General features: G+C 38.6%; 1 protein-coding gene across 2 annotated transcripts in view; it reads left to right on the top strand.

Annotated features, from left to right (window-relative positions):
* The window catches only part of map4k1 (mitogen-activated protein kinase kinase kinase kinase 1), a 49,919-nt gene that overhangs the window by 16,091 nt on the left and 17,274 nt on the right, over positions 1-16,554 (top strand). For both annotated transcript variants that reach the window (XM_083913547.1, XM_083913546.1), the window contains exons 2-17: positions 3,777-3,834; positions 4,452-4,542; positions 4,626-4,690; positions 5,061-5,116; positions 5,447-5,494; positions 6,652-6,694; positions 7,841-7,913; positions 8,197-8,328; positions 9,385-9,447; positions 10,132-10,213; positions 12,210-12,326; positions 12,579-12,660; positions 13,970-14,022; positions 15,076-15,122; positions 15,195-15,239; positions 16,472-16,492. In XM_083913547.1, the coding sequence (XP_083769673.1) occupies positions 3,777-3,834; positions 4,452-4,542; positions 4,626-4,690; positions 5,061-5,116; positions 5,447-5,494; positions 6,652-6,694; positions 7,841-7,913; positions 8,197-8,328; positions 9,385-9,447; positions 10,132-10,213; positions 12,210-12,326; positions 12,579-12,660; positions 13,970-14,022; positions 15,076-15,122; positions 15,195-15,239; positions 16,472-16,492 (1,076 nt within the window). The remainder of the gene's footprint in view (positions 1-3,776; positions 3,835-4,451; positions 4,543-4,625; positions 4,691-5,060; positions 5,117-5,446; positions 5,495-6,651; positions 6,695-7,840; positions 7,914-8,196; positions 8,329-9,384; positions 9,448-10,131; positions 10,214-12,209; positions 12,327-12,578; positions 12,661-13,969; positions 14,023-15,075; positions 15,123-15,194; positions 15,240-16,471; positions 16,493-16,554) is intronic.

The following is a 16,554-nucleotide window of genomic DNA, read 5'->3' as shown; positions in this document are numbered from 1 at the left end:
AAGAAGAATAAACTGGATGAAAGTGACGCTGAAATACTGCAGAATTACATATTTATTTATCAGCAGGGGACATAGTTAGTCATGAGGAATGTCTTTGGTTGGTTGTTTTGCCTGGGTTAGGGTTACTCTTCAGAATCAGAATCAGAATCAGAATACTTTATTGATCCCCGGGGGGAAATTCTTTCGTTCCAATGCTCCGTGCACAGTAGAAACAAGCCATAAAGATGAATAAAGTAGAAATAAAATAAAGTAAAGATTCAAATAAAATACAATTAAAATAAATCTAAAGTAGCTAATAAATAGCCAATAAAATACAGTACAAATAAATAATAAACAATCAAGTAAACAATCTGAAGTGAGTGTGAAAATACAATCTGAGATATATACACTGTACAATTAGGTTGTTATGGCAAATTAAATGAAATGAGAACAGATATTTATATTTTGTTTTGTTTTGTTTTTAAGTAGTCAAGAGTCCGAGAATTAAAGAGATGAGTTGTACAGTTTAATGGCCACAGGTAAGAATGACCTCCTGTGGCGCTCAGTGGTGCATTTAGGAGCAATCAGTCTCTGGCTGAAGGTGCTCCTCTGTTCAGCCAGAGTGTTGTGGAGAGGGTGAGAGCCATGCTGCAGTATCGCCCGCACCTTCGACAGCATCCTCCTGTCTGACACTGCAGCCAAGGTGTCCAGCTTGGCTCTCTGCTCACTTCCACCAGGCCACACACTCTCCTCCCACTCCCCAGACCTGCAGTCCTTGAACCGTCCACTAGATGCCCTCTTTCTTGCCAGTTCTGGTTACCTGATATCCCTCCCACCTACACCTGTTTCCACTTTCCATCTTAGCCCTGCACTTAGCTGATCTTCCCTGCCTACTCTTCCCGCCTGCACCAGCGGGCCTAAAAAATCAGGCCTGACCGGACATGAACCCAAATAGTTTCTGTCCGTGCCGGACAGGAGCTATAAACCTGGATTTCCACTGGTTTCCACAATTAAAATTCAGCCTGACTCGAGTTATTCCTCGGGTTGAGCCATAGGCTGTATGAAAAATGGACATAGCTTCTCCGTCAGAGTCCGTTCTCTCAACTTGATCCAATCGTACTCGCTTACGGGAGTCATCTTGTCAGACTTTGACTCCGCCTCATTTCCTCTTACCAAAAAAGGGCATGTATGTGACATGCGGGGAGGGAGATACGTCCATCTGGCTGGCGTTTACCTCTGAGGAGAAGTGAGGGCCAGAGGCTAGCTGTCACACAAGAGGCTGCGCTACTAATTATTTATAAACTTTAACCTCCAATAAAATAAAAACTAGCCTGGTACAAAAAAATCCACCCCCCTCAGTGTTGTCATCGAGATATGACCTAAACATACGGATGAGAATTTTTTTGTACCGAGCCTTAAATAGGTTTAATGATGCTGAGAAAACGGCCTGTTTAACATAGAGGTAAATGAGTAATGACTCTGTTGTGCAGACAACTCCTAGTGGACACTCGGAGAACTGCAGTTTTTGGCACTTCCCCATTGGATCAACCAGGAAGTGTCTGTGGTGGGGGTTTCTGGTTGGGCCCAGTCAGAGTATCAAAACTCTAACCTGCGCCTCATTCATTCACATTTTAAAAAGATATGAACACCACAAACCAAATGGTATTCCGCTCCATTATATTGGGGCAGCGAAGGAAATCTCAGAGACCTTTTTTCAAAACCAAACCATCTCTATATGTCTTGAAGGGAACGTCATGTGTGAAACTGACCCTTTAAGGTCAGTTAATGGAAGGGTAGCGTTAGGTGTTAGTGATAAGGAAAGTGCCTGCTGAAAATAAAGATGTCTCTCATAAATGTAAGCCAATTGTTTGCGACCGTCCTCCGTTGCAACCACAACACCCTGACTTTCCACTGTGCTATTTCAACGTCAAACTGAAAGGCCACCGACATCAACATACCTCCAACTGTGAAGTGTCAGCTTCCACTGCAGTTATCTGACAAAAGGAAAGCAGTGACTTGACAGCGGAGGTGGTCACCGCCTGCCTTCTATTCCTATCTCTAAAAGTTGTTTTCTCTTCGTTTGGGAAAAGCGCGTTTCTCATATAATTAGCATCTTAACACAAACGCTGACGACATCCTGCTCATTTCAGGAAATATGTGACGATTAACTTGTTGTATGACTTTGGTGATGACACATGTAACTATAAATATGGTATACTACCAAACAGTAATCAAGTATTTGCACTTCTGATGACATTTGGTGCAGAAGTATTCCTGCGTCATGTTTTTAAAACCTCGCTCTGAGGCAGTGGAGTTTCTGTTGTCCTGCGTATACTACACGTGTGTCCTGACCTCGCTGACCGAGTTCACTTCTTACGGTTTTGTTTTTCATGAGATGATGAACGTGGAGGGGTATTTCCTCCCAGTGAAGTAGGTAACAGGCAAGTCTGAACTACAGTGTGGTATATGCAGGTGTGGAAGATTAAAAAGTAAAAGTATTGATACTACACTGAAGAAATACTAATACTCAACTACGAAATACTAAATATAGATGCATTACTGCAATTTGTTCATCACTCTGATGTTGAAGCTGTTAAAGAGTTACTTTAAACTACTTACTTTATCTATTGGGTAGCATAATCTACAATAATATATCATAGTTTATTGTTGGAATGATGTATTAATAATCTAATGTCATTAATAAACACAGCAGAATCTTTTGGCAGATGTTTGACATGAAGTGTCTCAGCTCTGACCTGTGACAGCCTCAAAAGTGGGTTTTAATCACAGTGGCACCTGGAGTTGGGAACAGCGGTCAACTTGCTGCAACATATAATGACCCATGTGGACAGTGTTTATGTGTGGAGGAAGCTGTCTATTTATAAATAGTGTGAATAAGCAAAGAGAAGTTGGACGACTTTTTGTTATCGCACTCTTAAAGGTCATTGTGTGTGTGTGTGTGTGTGTGTGTGTGCGCGTGTGTGTGTGTGTGTGTGGGGGGGGGGGTTGTGTAGTGGCTTTGTTGCACTCCGCTGATCTGGACAGAAAACAGGCAAATGAAGCTCTGCTGGCACTCAACAGAACATCCCATTTACAATGACCAGGGGTGGAATGTAACTAAGTACAGTTTTAAGACACTTGTCCTTGAGTGTTTCCGTTTTATTCTACCTTATACTTCTATTACACCACACTTCTGTGACAAATATTGTATGTTTAATCCACGTTATGTATTATTATTTATTTGACAGATTAGGTTACATTGCAGATCCTGATTATCAAATAGGAAAATTAAAATCAATTAATAAATTATGATAGATAAATATAGGTCAAGCTACCCATCAGTGTATGAAATAATTCAAATGAGCTGCATCTTTACCAGCTGTAACATTAAAGTGATGAACAAACTGATTGATTCATTGATTGAAATGTTTATTTCTAATATGTAAAATACAAAACAAAATAATTCTTCAATTTAGACGGACAAAAAAAATACAAAAATAATTTAAGCAACAAAAGAAACAGCTCACATGAACATTAATGAATTAAATTTTTTATTTTCAAAAAGGAGTGGGAAAAAGTACTCTCTAATTAATAATAGTTAATTATTTATCATATTTATAATAATTATAATTGATAATATATTAATCACCACTCATCTACTTTATAACAAGATATAAATCATCATAATAATATAGAATAATAACATGCAATCCGATATTATTCTGTTTACTGAGTGCCAGCGACTGACTGCTACAGTGTAAAAACAACAACCAGTTTATGTGTCTTTGTGTGTTCAGGCACGTAACAAGCAGAATGGAGAGCTGACGGCCATCAAGGTCATCAAGATGGAACCAGGTGAGAACTTTATCTGGATCTTTATCATTTTAAGGGAATTAATATTGGTTTGGCACTAAAAAACAAGCCTTTGTTCTACCTGCACCTAGACAAAGGTCACTAACTTGTCCTAGTATATATATATATATATATATATATATATATATATATATATATATATATATATATATATATATATATATATAGTTATACTCAAGTACTGTGCTTATATTAAGGACAATCCCAAATAAGAACAGGGGCTGTGTAAGTGCACTAATTAACTAAACCGTTGTCATAATCAAATATGCACACATCATTTTCTTTTATAGCATGGGCTCCTTGTTTCAGGGATGTTTATATGGACCTACAGGGAAGTAGAAATGTAACGGCTGAGCAGGAGTTGCATCTGTCAGGAGTAAAGTACTAATACCACACTGTAAATACTCCACTAAGTAAAAGTCCTGCAAATTCCAGCTGATCCATCGGCTTTTTACTTACAATAAACTGAAAAAGAACAGGAGCTAGATGTCATCGAGACTTGGTTAGCGTGTTGCGTGTATACCCACTGACTGTGGCCATATGCAATGTGATGGAAATAATAAATCTGTATGTTTTCCCCCTTTTGTCTAATTCCACAGAGGATGATTTTTCTATCATCCAGCAGGAAATCCTCATAGTGAAGAGCTGCAAACATCCCAACATAGTGGCTTATTATGGCAGCTACATACGGTGAGCTGTGTGTGTCTGTTTCCACTTTCTCTCTCTCTCTCATTCATCCCAGATACAGACGTTAACTCCTCTTCTGTCCGCAGAGCTAACAAACTGTGGATCTGCATGGAGTTCTGTGGAGGAGGCTCCCTGCAGGATATCTACCATGGTGAGGGAGTGAGTGTGTGAGGGAGTGAGTGAGTGAGACAGTGAGAGAGTGTGGGCCCTGATGTTTAGGTCATTTGCTTACTGGACCTCAGGTTGTAATTTACTGTGGAGTCACTTGTAAAGCCAAGTAGTTTCTCTGTGTCTCTCTGCTGCTCCGTATAATGTTTTATATCCAAACTTGCAAAAGTAACAACCAGTAGTCTCAGTCTTCACTTCTGAAATGTTAAACAACAAATCCCAGTGTAAAACACTTAATATTACACAGCCGTGTTTATTTTCTAATGAGCCTTGATCCCTTCACTACCGTACCGCACTTTGGAGGTTGTCAGTTATTAATTTATTGAATGATGAAGTACATTTGTGTTCCACAGTGACTGGTCCTATGTCTGAGCCACAGATCGCCTACATCTGCAGGGAGATGCTGCAGGTAAAGTCCCACTGATTATTGATGATGTAACTGTAACTTTCTCACTATTAATAATAATGCTTATAATAATGTTCAGGGCACTACTACTTAGTCGATTTCATTCTTTGTTTTATCTTCATGGCCAAAGTGGGTTTGACAGGTGAAATGAATAAGTAAAGACCTTTATTTTGGTGACCATCTGTCAGTTTTATGATTTTCACTTATGTGTTCACTACTGTATGTTTGCGTGTGCGTGTGTGTGTGCGTGTGCGTGTGTGTGTGTGTGTGTGTGTGTGTGTGTGTGTGTGTGTGCGCGTGCGTGCGTGTGTATGTGTGTGTGTGTGTAACCAGGGCCTGGACTACCTGCATGCACAGAAAAAAATCCACAGGGACATCAAGGTGAACATGTCTGCCTTTTAGTCTGCATTTGTGTTTACTCATGTCTTGTATTTCATTGCAGTAAAAGCATGTTGTTACATGAAACTTTCCAGACAATATAACAACAGAAAGCCAAACAGTACGATTCAAACAGAGCAAGACAAAAACCGTTAGAAAACAAAAAACTGACAGTTACAAGCTAACAGGCCAACAAACAACAGAAACTAATATAAGATGCTGACTACACTTAGGATTCTGATACGTCTGCTAGTCGCCAATTTAGGGCCCGTCCACACAGAGATGCGTTTTTCTGTAACCGCAAAACTTTAGTATCGTTTTGGCCGACCATCCACATGCAGCCACTTAGATCAAAATGCATCGTCACAAAGCTTAAAACATGAAAAATTGACTTTCACAGAACAGCCATGCTAATACAGCAGTGTTATCATTCCACAAACAAATATAACACTAAAACACCGGCAGTTAACATTTAACTGCATAATGAATACTTTTTATTTTGCTAATAATACTTTGATATTTTGACTTATGTAAGGTTTTGCAGGACTTTTAGTTGTAGTGGAGTATTTTCAGGGTGCAGTTTTTATTCTTTTATTCAGTAAAGTGTCTGAATACTTCTTCCACCACTGAGTAACTGAGGAAAGAAAAGGAGCAGATAATGAAGAGAAGATACTAAGCACACTACATCAATCGGTCTATCAAATTATCTTTTTTTAACATCAATATTTGTACTAATCATTTTCAAACTGCATCATTTCCAACAACAAAGAAAGTACAAAAAGTCACAATAAACATTACAAGTTGCAAATAAACAAGGAGAAAAGAAAAAAGAGGGGGAAAAGAGAATAAACTGTCACTGTTACGGTTTAGTCATGTCATACTTGTTTTTTACATTGTCTCATGCTGAAAGACAGAAAACTAGCTCACTTTGAACAGAAAACGTATTAAAAGGAGTTCAAACAGGCAACTGCGGACAGCACCACATCCCCTATATTCATCACATTAATCATATGATCTTATAATTTAACCTTTAGAGTTAACAGTTTTTTAATCACCTCCATCGTGTGGGTTGAGTTAAAAAAAACGGTCTTTGAGAAACATAGATATTTCTCCGGTTGTGTCTGTGTTGTGTTTCTCACCCTCTCTTTTTTTTGCTCCAGGGCGCCAACATCCTCGTCAACGACCAGGGCGAGGTCAGACTGGGTAGGTGGATGTTTGCACTGTCTGCTCTGCACCGTGGTTAGGATGAGTCACTCTCTTCATGACTAATTGCATGAGTGACGGCTCCATTAACGCACCTCTGCTGTCGTGTCTCTCGTTAGTTAAAGGCTAAAACGGTTCTCTGCAGAGTTTCTCACTTGTTGAGAATTTTCTCTGTGCTGATCTGAATCCAACACTTACATTCGGCTGTAAAACGTTGTTTCATTCACAAGCAAAATTTTTAGAACTGTAGTCATTTCCTCCATGAATTCTGCTGACATTTTAATCTGGAAAGGAAGAAAGAATCGAGTTGGATAATCCCTTGTTGTGGGAATTTGGGATATTTGTAATTCATAATCATAGTCAGGTCAGACGCAGTACAGTGTCTCCTCTGTTTAACCTTATCATGTGACTAGTGCATACCTTGTTTGTGCTTAATGGATAATGTAAGTATATGACATATCTGTGCTTCTGTACATCCTGTTTCTTGCAGATAACTCATGACTGTTTTTATGGCCTATGTGGACCCTGTTTTAGAGACCTTGTGATGAGGGACGTTCAGAGGGGGATTGTAATGTCTAAGGCATGTTTTGTTTGGTCTAAAGACGTCACCCAACCAAGGCTTAGCTCGTTCTATCTATAACCTTGTGACCCTGTCTGTCTGGATGGGGTGTCTCCTCCTCTAAAGGGCTGAGCACCAGTGGGCTCGGGGTCATTCTTGCTAAACTCTTAGCCTTTTGAGGAAGCAGGGGTGAACGTATTTTTGTCTGCAGAAGAAAATACTTTGTCAAAATAAACCACAGAGAAAAATCTGATCCTGTTTGTTGATCTTTGTTGAAGAAATGCATTTCCACAACACCCTCAAGCATCGAAAACATAACAGCTATTTTTAAAAAATAATAATAATTTAAAACAAAATTTGGTGATGAATTGGAGACACGTGTCAGCCCTTGTTGGTTTTCTCGCAGTTACTAGTTACTAGTAAAAATACAAAGTGCAGATTTAATATGTAGTCACATATTCATTTAAAATGATTACAAAGAGTCACTTAAGACTCACAGAAACCTTTTTTGTTAGGTGTATTTGTTTGGTAAAAATTGAATGAGTGTGTGGTTATCATTTATATGTTTTCTTTCCTCTGTCCTGTAGCTGACTTTGGGATCTCGGCTCAGATCACCGCCACTCTGGCCCGGAGGATGTCCTTCATTGGGACGCCATATTGGTGAGGTCAAAACCTGGAGACATTTCTCTCTGCAGCTTTGAATTTCAGCTCCTGTAAACACCTGAATCTGAACCTTTCAGGTCAAAGTAACCCCAGGGGCTGCTGGGGATAGCAAAATTGCTTCACTTCATGATTAACTTCCTCTTCTTTCGCCTCTTGCTGTTTTCACTGGGTGGATGGTTTATGTCACAGGAGCTCTGCCTGTGACCGAAGGTTGTAGATTCCCTCTGCACAGTATCTGTGTTGAATAAATCGCTTGTCACTGTTGCCCCCCTCTCCTCAGGATGGCGCCAGAGGTGGCAGCAGTTGAGATTAAAGGTGGCTACAATGAACTCTGTGACATCTGGTCTGTGGGCATCACAGCCATCGAGCTGGCAGAACTACAGCCTCCAATGTTTGATGTCCACCCGCTGCGGTAAATACACACTCAAAGATACAAACTCACATGCAGAAGAGGTATGCACAGAGCATGTACACACACATACACACACACACACACACACACACACACACACACACACACACACACACACACACACACACACACACACACACACACACACACACACACACACACACACACACACACACACACACACACACACACCAGATATGTGGACTTGGTGCCTTGGACTCAAGTCGCTGTATTGATGACAACTTCATTCATGCATGATTTGACTTGAGACATGATGACTCGAATGTGTGTCTGTATTAATTTCATGTTTTCAGTGTAATGTTAAAAATGTTCAATGTTGTCAGTGTTGAATGTTAAAAGTGTGCGTGTAACATTAACCAGTATCTGTGAGGGCTGTTTGAGCAAATGTTAGCCGGATAAAATCTGTTCCCTCACAACTCTGTAACTAGCTAACACTAGCCAGATACAATTTGTTTTCTCACAACTCTGTAGCTAGCCAATGTTAGCCAGATACAATTTGTTCTCTCACAACTCTGTAGCTAGCCAAGGTTAGCCAGATAAAATTTGTTCTCTCACACCTCTGTAGCTAGCCAATGTTAGCCAGATACAATTTGTTCTCTCACAACTCTGTAGCTAGCCAGGGTTAGCCAGATACAATTTGTTTCCTCACAACTCTCTAGCTAGCCTAGGTTAGCCAGATACAATTTGTTCTCTCACAATTCTGTAGCTTGCTAAAACTAGCCAGAAACAATTTGTTCCCTCACAACTCTGTAGCTAGCCAAGGTTAGCCAGATACAATTTGTTCCCTCACAACTCTGTAGATAGCCAAAGTTAGCCAGATACAATTTGTTCTCTCACAATTATGTAGCTAGCCAAGGTTAGCCAGATACAATTTGTTCTCTCACAACTCTGTAGCTAGCTAAGGTTAACCAAATACTAGTTGTTCCTTCACAATGCTATAACAAGTTGCTGTTTTCAGGCCTGTGCATACCTACGACATTAATGCACATTGAAATACAAACACACAGATTTTCATTGACTGTGTTTTTCCTGCAGAGTCCTGTTTCTCATGTCCAAGAGTGGCTACCAGCCTCCTAAACTGAAGGACAAATCTAAATGGTAAATGAAAACACTATTATACCTTCACTTTAATCATTGAATCATGGGAGTTAATACTTTCTACAGAATCAGTCAAGCTGTTGCTATTGGTCTTATTTTGCACTTGTATATTGACAGCCATGAACAGATGTTTTCTTAGTTTATGTTATACATATAAATATTTAAATCTGAAAGAAGAAGAAGGTCAGTCTGTACAGGCCAACAACAAATGTAAATGTAAACAAGTTGTACTGATGTTGTAGAAGTTCCTCCGGTGTTTTAATCATAGACTGTATAAAAAATGGACGTAGCATCTCTGTCGAGGTCTGTTCTCTAAACTTGATCCAGTTGAGCTGTCACTCAAGAGGCCACACCCCTAATTATTCATAAACTTTAACCTCCAATAAAATGAAAACTAGCCTGGTCCAAAAAGTCACCCCCCTCCGTGTTGTCATGGAGATATGACCTAAACATACAGACTAGAATGTTTTTTTGTACAAGGCCTTAAACAGGTTTAATTATGCTTTGAAAACGGCCTATTTAACATGGGGGTCAATCATTTTTGGCACTTCTGTATTGGATCAACAAGGAAATCGCTGGGGTTGGGGCTTGGTGTATACTGTATGTATTTATAGATTAGATGTGCCCTTTTCTTAAGTTCCACGAGAATGCTACTTATATACTGACATTATCTCCTGTCTGCAGGTCCTCCATGTTTTATAACTTTGTAAAGGCCATGTTGGTGAGGAACCCAAAGAAGAGACCCAGCGCCTCCAAGATGCTCTCAGTCAGTACTGCTCACATATGCTCCAGTTCAGGTTTATACTGTCTCAGTTCTGCATGGAATCTATTATGAGTGCATATAAGAGAAGACAAGCTGTTAGTTGAGGGGCTAAATATGAATTATAGCTAATATGTTCTTATACGATTTTGAAAATGTAGCACCCTGTACTGTACTGTACACAAAATGTCATAAGGTCCAGTGTCAGTTTATATTACACAACTTAGAAAAGCTATATTTGATATCTTTTAAAGAGCAATTTATCAAATGACAATGTGAAAGTTGAGTAGATGAATCTACAGAGAATGATCTCCTGAATCTGCAGCTCCAGTCTGCTATACAGAAAACTTAAACAGCTGATTGTAGGACATCATCTGTGCATTTTAGAGAGGGGAAACATTTAATGGCAGACTTCAAACTGCAGAAAATATAGTCTGAAATACTTTTATATCTCCCTTTAACATTGCTAGGGAGGAAGAAACTTCTCTATATTTACTAGTGTTACTAGTAATGTTCTCAAATGTGTGCAAAATTAAATAGTTGATCCGTGATTTTAGGGAGGGAAACATTTATCACATTACATTAAATACATTAGATTACATTAAACATAAACATCAAATATTAATCACAGAAAATACAGCCTGAAAGAATGTATCTCCTATCACTTTTATTACCACACTCTTATTTACCAACGTTACTAGTTATGATCTGAATGATGTGCAAATGTAACACTTGATGTAAGTGCATCATCTGTGCATCATTACATTTTGTGTGAAACTCACAGAAAATAGGTCTGAAAAATGTTTGTGTCCCTTTAACTTTTGCTAGGAAAGAAGAAACTTTTACATATTCATCAACTTTATTATTTATCATCTGAAGAAACCCCAAAATGAAACATTTAATGGTTGGACATAATCTGTGCTTTTTAGAGTGAGGATACATTTTATTAGCCTTGTGAGACCATCCTGATCTCTGAGCTCCATTGTATTTTACTGCAGATCAGTCTGGTAAAGTGCAACAGAGAAAATTTGGAGCTGTTTGCCGAGCAACAACCAATCTGCGTTGGTTTTGAGGCGGATTTAAGTGTGACGCAACACACGCAAATCCAACATTTTCAGACAGACAGACCCTAATAAGACCCTAGTTAGCCGCTCACTAACACTTTTTTCTCTGGGATCCTTCTGTTGGAATATGGACCGGATTCCTGAAATTGTGCCTTTTATCCGTAAATTCACGTTACATAAACGGCAAATATCCTTTACCAACATGTTGTTTACTTCCTGAGCTTTGCCAAGACGCTGTTAGTACGTCATACGCTTTGTTGATCGGATTAGTTGATTTGACCCATATGTTGGTGAGACAGATGGTTTATCCAATCAGCAACCAGTATTTTCGCCCCTTTCCAAAAGATCTCCAAACCAGAGTTCCCAGATGGATATGCTGAGAAAATGAGAATCATGCGAGAATCATGGGGGAGTCAGGTTAACATTTTATAGCAGACCAAAAATGGTCTGAAATAATTTGTGTCCCCCTATAAATTTTGCTAGGAAAGAAGAAACGTATTCATATTTACATTAGTAGTTATGAGCTGAAATGCAAAATGAAACACTTGATGGTAGGACGTGGTTTGTTCATTTTAGAGAGAGCATACATTTTGTGTCAGACTGAAAATCACAAAATTTAGAATGAAATCATTTGTATCCCCCTATAACATTTGCTAGGAAAGAAGAAACGTTTCCATATTCACCAACATTGCTAGTTATGAGCATGTTGCTCCGTAACTGTAATGCACTATTTAATTCCGATGTAATCTCTATAACCAGACTCTGCAGTCAGACAGCTGGCTGATGGGTTCAGAGATTGATTCCTATGTAGTCCACGTAAGCGTGAGCCAGCATGCTTCTGCTTCACCGTCTTAACCCTGCTTACTCACTGTTTCTGTTGTCTCTTTCGCCATCCTTTGCTTCCTGCGTCTCCTCTTCACTCTTCCCCCTCTCTGCAGCACATGTTTTTGACCCAGCAGTGCCTGAACCAGGAGCTGACCCTTGACCTGCTGGAGAAGTATCGACACCCTGAGAAACTGAAGACCTGCATGGGGACGGAGGACGACGAGATGGAGGTCTTAACCAGATTCTAATTAACACTTTATGTGACTTATTAGACTGATTCCACTTTAGCTTATTCATTATAGATGTATTGTTTCAGTCCATTACTTGTTTTTCGCTTAAAGCTTTTGTTTGGTTTAACTCGACCTTTAAATATTTGTTTTGCCGTCCTGTGGTGAGGATGTCGGTCCCAAGTCCCCCCTCTCTTCTACCTGAGATTCCTAGACTCAGAGAGAATGAACCATGTGTTTTCTTGTTGATTTAAGGTGGCGCTGCCAGGATCTTTGAAGAGGATCCAGTCTATCAACAAGCACAACCGGGCAGAGAGGACAAGCTCTGACATTAGTTGTAAGACTACACTGCTTCACATGCTTGCACTTTACCTCTGCAGATTGCATACATTTTTGGCACGATAGTGAGTTTTAAGACATTTGCCTGAATACATTTACATGTGTTAATTTACTAATTGCATTGTTTTATTAATTAGTTAATTAAAGCTGCGGTCTGCCACATTTGTTTGATAATATTCACTGAAGCCGACACTATGCTCTAATAGAACCCCAAAAATCATCCGGTTTTAGAAAATAAAACGCGCCTCTACATGCACCTAGAGCCTGTTGTTTGATTTGCAAAATACACCGCGCCTGTATCATCCTGTCCACTCAGCGCAGTTCACAGTTCGTGCACACGTCACAGACCCCCCCCTCTACTCGTTCGCGCATGGTACAATATCACTGGCACACGCCTCAAGCTAGACATACGCTTAATGACGTTAGCAGTTGCTATCTATGAGTAAGTTAGCCAGCCTACCTCTGTGTAGCATGTACTCCATGCTGTTTATTGATGAGAGAAGACACGGGCATGTTCACAGGAATGTGGTGCCCACGCACTGACTTGCACTCGATGGGAGGAAGCGGAGGAGCTCAGTGGTAGAGGGGGAGGGGCGTGAGAGTTGTAAACATTCAAAATTTCAGTCAACTTGATCTGCCAGACTTTCCAGCTGCAGCTTTAAATAAGTATTATTTGATATACTTTAATCAACATGATCAATTTATTTTCCAGGTCAGGATTTTAGTGATACATGGCAGCAAAACAAGAAATTTGACGATTTATCGGCTGATAAACATTCAAGTCCTGCATTCTAATGTTCAGTTAGTATCAAAGTATAAGCACCATGATATACTTAGTGTCAGATCACATCACATCAAATAAATGTAGTGGAGTACAAGTATAAAGTTGCATAAAATGGTCATTTTCAAGTAAATTACAAGTACCTTTAAAATTACTGGATTAAACTGGACTGAGTTACTTTTCATCACTGCCATAAACAGCACATGCATACAATATACATGGTACACATAGTCAATCCGTTTACCTCAAAAATATAAAACAATATTATATAGTATATTTAATATCTTAATATCCAATTATGATATTCATATTGACCTTAATTACTATTTTTCTTTGCGTTAGCGATGTTCTCATCTTGATCGATGCTGTCAGTATTAATAAATGCATCATTTCACTCAATGTTGCTCTTTCTTTATTGGGTGATGATAATGCTAGTTAAAAAATATTATATATGTATTCTGCTCTTATTGAAGTTTATTAAGTGTTTTCTTGATTTTGTTAAATTGTTTTGCTTGTGGTCGCTCAGTGGAACAGATTTATACTCGGAGGCCTGTGAAGAAAGAATCACCAAACACAACAGTAAGTTTACGACACATTAAATACAAACATATGTACCTTACCCACACACATACACACACACATGCACACGCACACACACACGCACACGCACACAAACACACACACACATACACACAAACACACACACACACACACACACACACACACACAAACCAATACACACATACACACACACAGCAGACACACACACAAACAAATACACACAAACACACACACACACAAAAACAAATACACACGTACGCACACACACAGACACACACAGAAACAAAAACCAACCCACACAGAAACAAATACACTCACACACACACACACACACACACACACACACACACACACATACATACACACACACACACACACACAGACACACACACAAACAAATACACACACACACAGAAACAAATACGCACACACACACACACACATACACACCAGCACATGCACGCACACACACAAACAAATACATGTACTTATTTGAACTGTATGTATATGCATGCATATACATAGATACGTCCATACAATACACACATGCATCATATACTTTACATTTACAGCTTACATACATACATACAAATACATTCAAATGCCCACAAAATAGATATATATTACATTATACAAGCATGAACAATTATATATTGTACTGTATATACTTTCATAAATACATAATCCATATAATACATACGTAGAGCACATGCATGTTCACACTTATACTGTATACAAACAATACACACATGCAACATATTTACATACCTACCGCCCTATTATATATTTGGATGTATCTATGTACATACAAATGCTCACAAAGTCATATATACGTACAAAATATATATACTGAAATCCAACATGTATACATGCATATATCTGTACTGTATACTTCCATAAAAACATACTGTATGTACATGCAATCTGTAGAAAGTCAACCTGACTGATTTTGAGATGTTTACTATATAATTTAACACAACAAATAGTTGAGTGTGGCTTATTTATACATCTGTACGTTGATCCTTATTGTCTGTAACTTATTTTACAAATAACTCCATGTGTTTTTCACAGTTAAGACCTTCACTGGGATCCAGCAGCAGTAGCAAGAGTTCAGTGAGGTAACTGCATCACAGATACGGGGTCACATCAAATATCTGATTACAATATTTAACCTCTCGTTTCTGTCTCAGGGATCAGGACACAGACTCAGACGACGACTATGACGATGTGGACATGTAAGAAAATATCAAAACCATGTTCAACAAAATACCACAGCATACGAATGATAGTACGGTAGCCTGGATTTCAGCTGTTAGGTCATGTTTGGTGTTAAATATGACAAATGTCCAGTGGTAGAAGAAGTACTCAAGTCTTAAAGTGTAATTCCGGCGTAAAATCATCCCATGGTCTTTTTCGACACTTGCACACATCAAATAAGTCATCAAGACAGTTTTATTCCATGTATAAACTATTGATGGAGATACCATAGTGTTAGAGTAGCTAAAAGTCGCTAACAGCTGGACGCGGCTAACACTGATTAGCTCGGGGCAGTATGTAGAAAGCATTCAAACGTCTTTTTTAACCACTAATACTGCTGAAAATAACACCAAACCTCTGCAGCAGCATGAGAAGAGTCCCTACACATAAAACAAAGCACCAACAACGTAGTTAGTGAACCCAGAGTTTATTAAAAGAGTGTTTTAAAGACTTACCTATCGGCCCCTGTACCAGCTCCTCTCATAGTAAAGTCCATTCAAGTCAATTACCAAGGTCAATCCTAAAGGAAGGATCCCACTGGTGATTAAAAGTAGAAATACCACATGGCAGAAATACTCATACAAGTAAAAGTCCTGCATTGACAATATTAGTCAATTAAAAGTATAAAAAGAGCATCAAAATATAGTACTTAAAGTACCAAAATTAAAAATACTTATGCAGAATGACACATTTCAGATTCATGTATTACTGGATTATAATTATTGCTGCATTAATGTTCAGCACTTTAATGTTGCAGCTGGTAAACATAGAAATCATTTTTATTTATTTATTTTACTATATCTATGGTAGCTTAATTTGTAATAATATAACATCATTTATTTGTATTAATAATCTGAATATGCAAAATAAATGTAGTGGAGTAAAAAGTACTATATTGGTTCCAAAATGTAGTTGAGTAGAATAAAAGTGTAAAGTTACATTAAATAGAGTGTTTCTATTTTATGTAACTTTACACTTTTAAGGTAGAAACACCTCAACATTGTACTAAAGTAAACTACTTGAGTAAATGCACTTAGTTACACTTCACCACTGAAGCTGTTCTTATTATGTGTTCAAGCTCAGGATAGGAGCCCCCGCAGAAATATGTAATAGTGTGTTTGACTTTCTCATGTTTTTCTCTTAATGTACAGTCAATCGTTTCCTTGAATTGACACTTTGTCTCTTTGTCTCTTTGTCTCGTCCTCCTCAGTCCTACGATACAAGGCACCAGGTTAGTCTGAACAAACACAAACTCACATTTGTGCGTTTGCATCATTAACTATGGAAGTAAAT

Source organism: Echiichthys vipera (assembly GCF_963691815.1).
Source record: "Echiichthys vipera genome assembly, chromosome: 5".
Lineage (NCBI taxonomy): Eukaryota > Metazoa > Chordata > Actinopteri > Perciformes > Trachinidae > Echiichthys > Echiichthys vipera.
Note: the sequence above shows the minus strand (reverse complement) of the source record. Positions and strands in the feature narration are given on the sequence as shown.